This window comes from Formica exsecta, unplaced genomic scaffold, assembly GCF_003651465.1.
Source record: "Formica exsecta isolate Colony F162 unplaced genomic scaffold, ASM365146v1 scaffold213, whole genome shotgun sequence".
NCBI classification, from domain to species: domain Eukaryota; kingdom Metazoa; phylum Arthropoda; class Insecta; order Hymenoptera; family Formicidae; genus Formica; species Formica exsecta.
In genome coordinates this window covers 153,654-164,458 of record NW_021849428.1, presented here as the reverse complement: position 1 = coordinate 164,458, position 10,805 = coordinate 153,654, and the positions used below count along the sequence as shown (strand labels likewise).

Here is a 10,805-nt window from a genome sequence, read left to right as displayed (position 1 = left end):
CATATATATATTTTTTCTCTTCGTCCGTATGTGTAGGAAAAATAATAAGCAGAATAATTGTATATATATAACATTTTTGCATCGTTTTTTTAGAAAAAGTAAAATTTGAGGAAGTGAAAAGAATCGCCTATATACATATATATAATCATATATAAATATATGATAATATATATGAGCACTATTTTCGCACTTTTACTAATTTTGCTGTTTCTAAAAAAAAAAAGATGTAAAAATTGTTCTTATAATTATTTTTCAATTATTCTTTTTTTTCTGTACATATACAAGAGAAAGAAAACATATATGAATATTTTATATGCAATTATACGTATATATATATATATATATTTATATTCAATTATATATGGACTTTTTTTTCCAGAACAGAGTTTTCACGTGTCTTAGGTAAAATTAAAGCATAAGCCTTCTTTTTTTAAGATTCAAAACTATTGAGTATAGAAAATATATATACAACTTTTTCATACACATACAAAAGATGTAACAAATTAATATATATTTTGTAGTTATAGAGAGAGCTTTAATAATCATTTTGAGTAGAATTAAAAATTAATTGTCTTAGAGAAGACTCTTCTTGTGATTCAAAAGATTTTAAAATCCATATATCACACACGCGCACTATTACTCTTATATAGGAAATAGATTTAAAAAAATACTTGTCGAAATTTAATGTTTATTTTTTATGTAATTGTCTCAAAGTGATAAAAATAAATTTTATTTTTAGAATACATTTATTTATTTCACCACTTTAAGTAATTACCATAATTTCAAGAAATATATATTGTTAATTTATTTCCCAATATTTCGAGGCGTGCTTCTCAAAATGTACAAAAATAAACATTTTATTTCAATGTGTGTATTGTATGTATATTTATGTTGAACGTAAGAATATATTACGAAAAAATGTTTAAGCACTAGATTATGGTTAAAAATATATTCCATAGAGAACACTAACGGTGAAACGATTTAATTAGCGATCGCTGCTAGTATAAATATACAACAGATTATTTTCAATAAATAGCCCAGTCAACGAAGGCCCGTTTTAAGCAAATAAAAAAAATAATTCCAAAAGTTTTGAAAATTTATAGAGATGTTCATTTAGGCTTACTAATGAACATCTAAAAAGTCCTGAAAGATTGAAGATGAGCTATCGCCGCCATCTTGAAAGATAGATGAACTTTTTCGGTTTTTTGCATATATGTCGTAAAATATTAACTTAATTGAAAAAGTAATTATTATCAAAATGAGAGTTTATTAAATCGTCTACAAAAAAGGTATGATTCAATTTTTTTAGCTATAATAGTTTTCGAGAAAATAGGCTGCGAATGTCGCGTGAGTCGATCAGTGAACTGTATACAAGTATACACGTCCTATATGTATACCATAGTGATGGAATCCAATTCAGGACTCCAGAATGTTCATCCTTAAGATCCTCATCGTTATATTATCTGTACAGAACAAAAATGTTCATTGTAAATATATGAACTAGAAGAGGAATATTTAATTTTTATACATTTTTTATACTTACTTTTTGTTATTGACGCAATCTAAAAAAACGTATCTAAAAAAAATTGAATCATACCTTTTTTGTAGATGATTTAATAAACTCTCATGTTAATAATAACTACTTTTTCAATTAAGTTAATATTTTACGAGATATATGTAAAAAACCGAAAAAGTTCATCTATTTTTCAAGATGGCGGCGATAGCTCATCTTCAATTTTTCAGGACTTTTTAGACGTTCATTAGTAAGCCTAAATGAACATCTCTATAAATTTTCAAAACTTTTGGAATTATTTTTTTTATTTTTCCTTCGTTGACTGGGCTAAAAATATGAGTTTTTACTACATCACAACTCTGTATGCTTGTTCAAACATATTTTATCGATTTTAACAAATGTCTGTGTTATTATGAAATCTATACTTACAATATATGATATATGTGCAAGTACTTATGTATGTTGTGCTATAATTTTCGATCTAAACAAATGAGGCATAAGTGTATCGCGATTATATCGCAACCCGTACAATAATCGTGAAGGAAAGTTGCACCGGACGTGCACGCAAAGTTTAGACGCGAAGATTCACAAAGAGCATCGCCCAGTGCAGAGAATTTCGAAGATTTACACGTTCGATCGGATTTTTTTATAGCAAATGAGGATATTTCCTGTACTAGCCGTGCTAGTAAGAGACTGCGTCAATAACAAAAAGTGAGTATAAAAAATGTATAAAAATTAAATATTCCTCTTCTAGTTCATATATTTACAATGAACATTTTTGTTCTGTACAGATAATATAACGATGAGGATCTTAAGGATGAACATTCTGGAGTCCTGAATTGGATTCCATCACTATAGTATACATATAGGACGTGTATACTTGTATACAGTTCACTGATCGACTCACGCGACATTCGCAGCCTATTTTCTCGAAAACTATTATAGCTAAAAAAATTGAATCATACCTTTTTTGTAGACGATTTAATAAACTCTCATGTTAATAATAACTACTTTTTCAATTAAGTTAATATTTTACGAGATATATGCAAAAAACCGAAAAAGTTCATCTATTTTTCAAGATGGCGGCGATAGCTCATCTTCAATTTTTCAGGACTTTTTAGACGTTCATTAGTAAGCCTAAATGAACATCTCTATAAATTTTCAAAACTTTCGGAATTATTTTTTTTATTTTTCCTTCGTTGACTGGGCTAAAAATATGAGTTTTTACTACATCACAACTCTGTATGCTTGTTCAAACATATTTTATCGATTTTAACAAATGTCTGTGTTATTATGAAATCTATACTTACAATATATGATATATGTGCAAGTACTTATGTATGTTGTGCTATAATTTTCGATCTAAACAAATGAGGCATAAGTGTATCGCGATTATATAGGATGTCTGATAATAATCGCCCCACTCGTAATGTGCAAGTAGAGCGGGTTAAACCGAACAGGAAAGTCCTTTACCATTTTGCGATTTTCGTAATAATTGGCCGATTTTTTAAATTTAATTTCTCATTAATTATTGCGGAGATCGCAAAACGGTAGAGGACTTTCCTACTCGGTTTAAACCGCTTTATCTGCAAATTACGGGTGAGGCGATTATTATCAGACATCCTGTATATTATATATCACAAACATATCATTTTCACCTTGACTATATATAGATATAATTATATATTCTTAGATTAATATATATGAAATTAATATGTTTATTAGCGCGCTGTTGCTGCATATGACGAGGGTGATAAAGCTGTAAAACCAAATAAAACATATGATAAGTAGTCAGAAAAATTGCTCAACGAATTAATAATTTTTTTTTCAAGAAAACTGAGAACTTGCTTAGCCCATATAGAACGATGTTATGTATGCATGTAAACTAAAAGGGAACATTTTTAGAAGTATTATACATTTATTTTGGTGAAATCTTAATGCGAACTTATAATATTGTATATATATATAGTATAAGTAACGAGTATCTATAGTAAATACGCATACTCATATACACACATACATATATATGTTATAACAGCTACAAAGATGGAATAAAAATAAAAACACATAACAAATATATGCGAACCTGAATAAAGACTCACGTAATATTGGTATATTGACGTAAGTTTGCTTTTGCACTGGTATTATTAATGATATCTTATAATAGAATACATCCTTGCATATACAGTGTATATACTATCTTATAACTAAACAATTATGACATAATAGAAACTTACATAATAAGAATTATCGCGATTTAATGTATCGTAATGATAATATATACACATCATATATAAAATATAACGTCGTTGTCGAAATTATGATACTACAACATAGTTGAGATAGACATTATTTTTTGTGTTTGGTTTCCAAGTTTTATCAAATAAAGCCCGTTTCGCCAAGCACACAGAACACACGTTTGAACACTATATTCTTTGGAACTTATATCCTAGAAAATTGAAAATTGAATAGACGGCATTGTCGCAAACATTACTTTGATATTTTATTTATCGACAATGTATATTTACTTATTCATCTTTTTTTTTTCTTTTTTTTTACACAAAGTTACAACTGGTATTGTGGTAAAGTGGCCTAATTGTTCATATGCAAATGATTGTGTAATCAGCAATGAATATTGTTCAAAATCTTATAATATACATTTTCGATTATTATATAGATGTTTACATATTGATAATGCGCATTTAATGATATTATATTACCGTTTATCTATAATTGAATAACTTGTACAACATAAATTCCCTATATATTATACTTTATTTATTATAATATCTATTATATTATCTATTATCGTTCATGTAGCTATAATTGTGATTTTAATATATATATAACAGCATAACGCGCACTTGAATCAATAGTGTTCACAACAAACGTTAAATAAAGCTTGTAATGTAAATCATAGATTATTGTTGAAATTAAAAGAAAAGGGAATGAAAAATAAAAAATCAAAAAAACAAAATAAATCTATAGATTTTGTGAATGATTACTTTTGAAAATATTGGAAGATTTTAATGAATTATACTTCAAAATCAAAAACACACTATAGTAATATCCACAATAACTTCTCTTCTTCTTTTGGATAATTTTGAATGTTTGTATTCGACGTTATTGTCATGATAATGCATCTACATTTCGCTTCTATATGTAGTGTTAATACACGACAGTGCAAGCTTAAACAATGTTTTTATTACGAGAGATGTAAAGTTTTATCATGCAATTTAACGAATTTTTATGGTGATACCAATACAAAGAAATAGCGTATCGATTAGATTTCAAACATTTTCCGATTTTCCTTGTCGACTCAGTTCGATAGCTAGAGCTAATTCGGCGTCTTCCTTTTCTTTAAGTCTAAGCCTTTCTTCTTCCGTTTTTATACTTTGTTTCTCCGCCCAAGCTAATTGCTCCTCTTCCGACAAGTTAGTTACGTTATTACCGTTCCACATCTTGCCAAAATTATTCGCGAGCTTCTCGTCGTTATAAATATTATACTTCGAAGTCTGGGCTATGTCTAATTCGTGCCTCGTGATAGTTTTCGCATTTTTAACCGAAAATGCGTCATCGAGATCGATTGTTCTCGTCTTGACTTTGGTAAATGAGTCATTTTCGATGCCTCTAATGTTTCTGTTATCGGCAGAGAATGCTTTTCCGAAGTCGACATCAAATTTATTCATACTGCTCTTCTCGACTTTTGTTTTAACGTGCGGAAAAGTGCTCGTGAAATCATTATCAAAGGCTTTAACCGATGCATTTTTATCCAAAAAAGCAGATGATGTCCCGAAGTCGAAAAGATCCATTTTGTCTATCCCGCTGCTCTTATTCGCATTCAAGTCCTCTGTCTCATCGGCAAACGGGTCCGTTATATTGAAGGGGTCCTCATAACGATAGTCCCGGAAAGGATCCTCCGTGAAATCTGAGAGCTTCAGTTGCCCCGATACTACGTGCGTTTTATTTGTCGGTCTCGATGGTGCAGTCCGATTAGGCGCTGGTTCTGGCTGAAGCAGGTTTTTGTCACTGGTCAGTTTTGTTTTACTGAAAAGGTAGAAGAAAATAACGCGGATACCGTCGACCATCCTTTGGCTGCTGGCTGGATTAGATTATTCTTGCATAAAGATGCAGTGCTGTAATTTTACGTGATGTTCGAATCGCGTATTAGAAAATGATTCTGACAAGGCAAGAAATCTCTCAAATCGTTATCCATTCACGCGATTCGAATATCTTCTACATAAGTTAAGAACAATAATAAAAATTATATTCTTTTGTAAGACAATAACGTAAATAAACTTGGAATGTCCTATATAAATAGAGAGAGAAAGAGAAAAGTAATAAAAAAATTAATTAATCTGGAGCCAATGTGTGTGCTTCAGAAGACAGCTCAATGGTAGGTAAACTCAAAATTGTGCAGCTGCTACCTAAATATAAAATAAAATTAAATATAATTAGTACATTGATAAATGTTGTAAAAAAAACTCAACAGCAATATTAAAAAATTGAGATTTTCTAGACATTTAATATTGATACAGTTATATGTATACTAAAGATGCAACGAATAATATATTCGACCGAATACCGAATATTAGGCAAGATCATGTGCCGAATAACCGAATATTCGGCGAATATTAGAGACGGTTTTAGCGCCAACGGTTCAACATAGACTATTCGAAAATAATGCAGCGGGCTCGCGGCACTCCCGACTGCGCCTTCCCGCATAAATATATTATGTAACAATAAATGTGTTTTATTTAATTTCATTTTATTAGATATATAAAGATAAATAAATAAATAAATTAGATACTCGAGCATGTTAAAACTACGCATCCGCGGCTGAGATGGCAACAGTCTATTAGCTACTATTTCCATTTTTACATTTAAAACTATTCGGTATTTGGCCGAATAGTAGACTAATATTCGGTGTTCGGCCGGATAGTAAAAACGTTGCCGAATAGGCAGAATATCGAATAGTTGCCTAATATTCATTGCAGCTCTAATGTATATATATAACTGTATTTTGTGATACTAAGTTGTTTGAACGAATATCGCTAGTTACGATTTTTGTTATTCAATTTATATAGTATATGATTGTTATTCAAGTCTATTATGATAAGAAGCCGATTTTTACTAATAATTAAAAAACAAGAAACTTAAAACAATAATTGCCACGTTTTACTTCAAATTAAAGTTATAATACATCCAGTTCCATAACTATTTAATTGCAGAAATGTTATTTTTATTTGTTTTTTTTTTTTGTTACATTCATTTCTAATGTTATTGTTATATTTATGTTACTTCACAAAGAATTTATAAGTTGTAACATAAGAAATGGAAACAAACTGTTCTCTCTTTCTTCTCCTTCTCCATATGATATATTCCTAAAATTTATTATATGTAAATAATAAAAATATAATTATTAATAGAATTGTTTTTATAACTAAAAAAATTATTGTATTTAATATAAATTATATTTTCATATATCTTTTATATAGTTCATGACTTAATTAAAGACTTGACTAAAGAAATTAATGATCTTTTTACATATCTTTTAAGATAAAAATTTTTTTTTTATCTAGAAATTAACATTTTCTATCTGGATATTAACATGCATGAAAATTATTAATATTTCAGTTTGTTTAAATCGTAAAAGCAAAATAAAAATGACAAATTACATAACATATAATTGAATAAAAATATAATACAATTAAAAATATAAAAATATTTTGTCTAAAAATTTTTATATTTTTAATTTAATATATACAGGGTCACAGTATATACAGCATATACAGGGTGGTCCGTAATTCGTGGTACAACCGGCAAGAGATCGATTCTTCATGAAAGAATAAGTCGAAATTGCAGAATGAAATTTTTAAATTTTATTTTTTAAAGGGCATTTTCAAAAGGAAATATCGTGTCTCATTTTAATTTACATATTCCATGTTAAAGTGCGCACTGGACACTGTGAACAGAAAAGTAATTGTGGTCTGTATCGAGATCTCCTCAACGGCGTCTTAGTCAAGTGCATGCGTATTCAACTAATATTTAAAGTCGATTTTATCAAAAACAAAGCCCATATGAAAAAATTTCCATCTGCGATTTCGATTTATTTTTGGTAAATATGCCAATGATGGATGAATTAAATGATGAAGGGAGGCAGTCTCGATGACCTTGACCTTGACATATGTTGTCAAGATCATGACCCTGAATAACGTTTAAAAGGTTTTAGCCGTCGCTCGTTTTTTATTAAAAAGTTATTAACAAAATAAGTTTAATGATTTGAACGTAATTGTGTCAGGTTTGGGTTAGGTTATATCTTCCGGAAGTGGAGCCCCCCGCAGGGAGGGCGGAACCCACTGTGTCCAGGCATATACTTTACAACGCGAAGCGAGATCCACACGATTGTTGTGTGGATGGGAAAATGTATACGTGGACGCAGTGGGATCTAACCTTAACCCTTCTAAAACGTACATGTTGTCGTAAAATTATGTTCTATTCATTAAAGTTTCTTCATTAATAACTTTTTAATAAACTACGAGCGACGACTATGACCTTTTGAATGTTATTCAGGGTCATGACCTTCACAACATATGTCAAGGTCATGGTCATCGAGATTGCCTCCCTTCATCGGCATATTTACCTTATTTTTTCATGAAGAATCAGTCTGTTGCCGATTGTACCACGAATTATGGATCAGTCTATATGTATATACTTTTTTTTTTAATTTTATATATACATAATATGTACATAAAATGCTTATTATAATGTATGTAGATTTGTCTACGCGTTTTTCTTGCTTAGATAATTTTAATATAAATAAAATATTTTTATTTCTCTTTTATGTTTTGGAAACCCAACAATGTTAAATAAAATAAGTAAAAATAAAAGAAAAGAAAAAAAAAATAAGAGAAAAGAAAAATAAAAAGAGAGCAAAAAAGATTAAAAATTAGTAGTTTTATTATTATTTTGTTGTTCAATTAATGTATATTATATATTCCAAAATTGAAATGTTTTATGAAAATTAATTAATGGAATTCATACGAAAATTTTGTTAAAATGTTGTACGATAACTTTTTATACTCATTGTATATGCATTCATACAAATATATGTATAAGCTTTATTTTTAAATTTATAGATAAGGAATTTGTTTGTCATTTATGTTTATCATATATTAAATATTAATTAATTCGGGCCGCTAAGTACATAGCGATATTTTTTTATAAAAAATAAATTTAAAAGTTCTAAATTATTTTTTTCTATGATGTTTAACAAAAAGAGAATTACTAAAAAAAATCTGAAAAAGACTCAATCACAAACATACGCGCGTTCACATACACACGCACACAGAACGTCATTATTTAGTTATTAAGTACATGTTATTCGAAAATTCTTTGTTTGTTAAGCATCGCAGAAAAAATGGTTTAGAATTTTTCGACTAATTTTTCATTAAGGAATATCGTTATGTATGTGATAATTGTGAAGTAATTAATTCATTTCTCTAATTCACATCTTGTATCCAATCTTGTATCCAATTAATTAATTCACATCTTGTATATATAAAACCTGTATATTAATACTAAACAATATATTAAAAATAATAAAACTCCGATATGTGTGCTTAGAAATATACTAAATATAATAGAAATGCTTACAAAAAAAAAAAAAAGAGCTGTATATTGAAACAATTATTAAAAGACAATATATTATTTTGAAAAAAATAATTAAAAAGATTACAACATACAGATATTATAAAAAACCTGTTTGAAAACAGGACACTGCTAGATACATACCTTAGAATCAAAATTGGTGAAATCAGCAAATCCAGTCGAAGATGTGAAACTATTATTGTTATCGATCGTCGTTTGCTGAACACTAAATGGATCCGAATTTGCATTCGCGAATGGATCCGGTGTGGGCGAAGGCGTTGGCGGAGCCGGTGCTGCTCTTAATGGACCAGTAGGACCTTGACTCGGTCGTGGTGGAGCTGGTCTCGGAGGTGGTTGCTTCGCCTTTTTTGGTGGAAGAGCAGGACTAGGGCTTTCAGGACGCGGTGGAGCGTGAAGATTTGCAAAAGGATCATCACCGAATGGATCCTTCGTGTTCTTAATAGAAAATTATATTAGCATCTTATTTTTTCTCTCGATAAAATAAAAAATATATGTGTAAAATATGTTCATAGAAATAGTATAAAAATTTTATATACCGATGTCATAATTGTAGATGTTTTGTTTTCGGCTTGCTTTCCATTATCAAACGGATCAAAAGGATCTTGTTTTGTTGCTGTACCGGTATTGTCAAACGCAGTAAAAGGATCTGTTGTAAAATTACCCTATACAGATTTTTTTATTAGTAACCACGCTTACAAGATGAAAATCGGAAGGGGAAAATAAATATTATGAATATATAAATATCAATTAAAGGAAAGACTCACATTAGATGGCTGTGAATATATAAATATCAATTAAAGAAAAACTCACATTAGATGGCTGTGTAGAGAACGCATTTCCAAATGGATCAGACACTGGTGTACTAAATGCTTCTTTGGCTTTATTCGTTGCAAAAAGATCTTGTTCTCCAAATCCATCTAAAGTAGCAGTTCCGGTTACATCAGAAAAAGTATCCGCTTTTGCTTCCTTTGTTTGTTCTGTATTTTTTGTTGTTTCGTATCTAATATTTGTTTTAGACATATATAAAAATGTTATTAAAATTCTCATAGAAGCTTAATATTCTCAAGTAAATTAATATTTAAATGAAATGCAAATACGCACTCTATATCTTCGATCTCGGGTATAAATCGTAGACTAGTATCAGGTACAAGATCAGCATTTCCCGCGGCAAGTGCAGAATCGTAAAGCGCAATGACATCGCTCATTTGACGTTGCTGTTCTTGCAGATGTGTGATCTTTGCTTTTGCTTGACAGATTTCTAATTGAGTATCTTGTAATTTTTTCGTGAGCTCGTTAAGTTGGTCCCTGTTTTTATTTTGTTGTTGTTCCAATTGCTGTTCTTCTTGTCGCAGTCCTTCGAGTTCTTGTCTTTTAAGATTCAGTTCCTCCTCTTGAATTCTTAAAACTGACTCCTGTTCTTCAGCTTGTTGACGAAGTTTATCGACCTTATGAACATAAGATTTAATTCATGAAAAATTTTAATCGTTTTTCTTGTGTAAATTTGAAGTATGTATAATATATTTTAAAACTTGTAAGAATAATAATAATAACTTATTTTTAATTAATATGCTTTTGTATCTGTATTGTATTTATACAATCAAAATAAAAAAAAATAAAAAAA

The 10,805-nt window shown here is 29.3% G+C and overlaps 1 protein-coding gene and 1 long non-coding RNA gene across 5 annotated transcripts in view; one reads left to right on the top strand and one right to left on the bottom strand.

The window, feature by feature from the left end:
- Positions 1-2,123: 2,123 nt before the first annotated feature.
- On the top strand, positions 2,124-2,517 carry LOC115235211. Its single transcript, XR_003883994.1, has 2 exons — positions 2,124-2,224; positions 2,305-2,517. It is a non-coding gene; the product is annotated as an uncharacterized LOC115235211 (long non-coding RNA).
- Positions 2,518-3,418: 901 nt separating this feature from the next.
- Positions 3,419-10,805, bottom strand: part of LOC115235209 (epidermal growth factor receptor substrate 15-like 1) — a 14,963-nt gene continuing 7,576 nt past the window's right edge. The window contains exons 10-14 of one of the 4 annotated variants that reach the window (XM_029806834.1): positions 10,286-10,629; positions 9,995-10,184; positions 9,721-9,846; positions 9,308-9,619; positions 3,419-5,523 (exon numbers count right to left, since the gene is read on the bottom strand). In XM_029806834.1, the coding sequence (XP_029662694.1) occupies positions 4,804-5,523; positions 9,308-9,619; positions 9,721-9,846; positions 9,995-10,184; positions 10,286-10,629 (1,692 nt within the window). In that variant the 3' untranslated portion in view covers positions 3,419-4,803. Of the gene's footprint in view, positions 5,561-9,307; positions 9,620-9,720; positions 9,847-9,994; positions 10,185-10,285; positions 10,630-10,805 lie in introns of all 4 variants that reach the window. The other 3 variants (XM_029806835.1, XM_029806836.1, XM_029806837.1) reach the window with 3 other exon arrangements.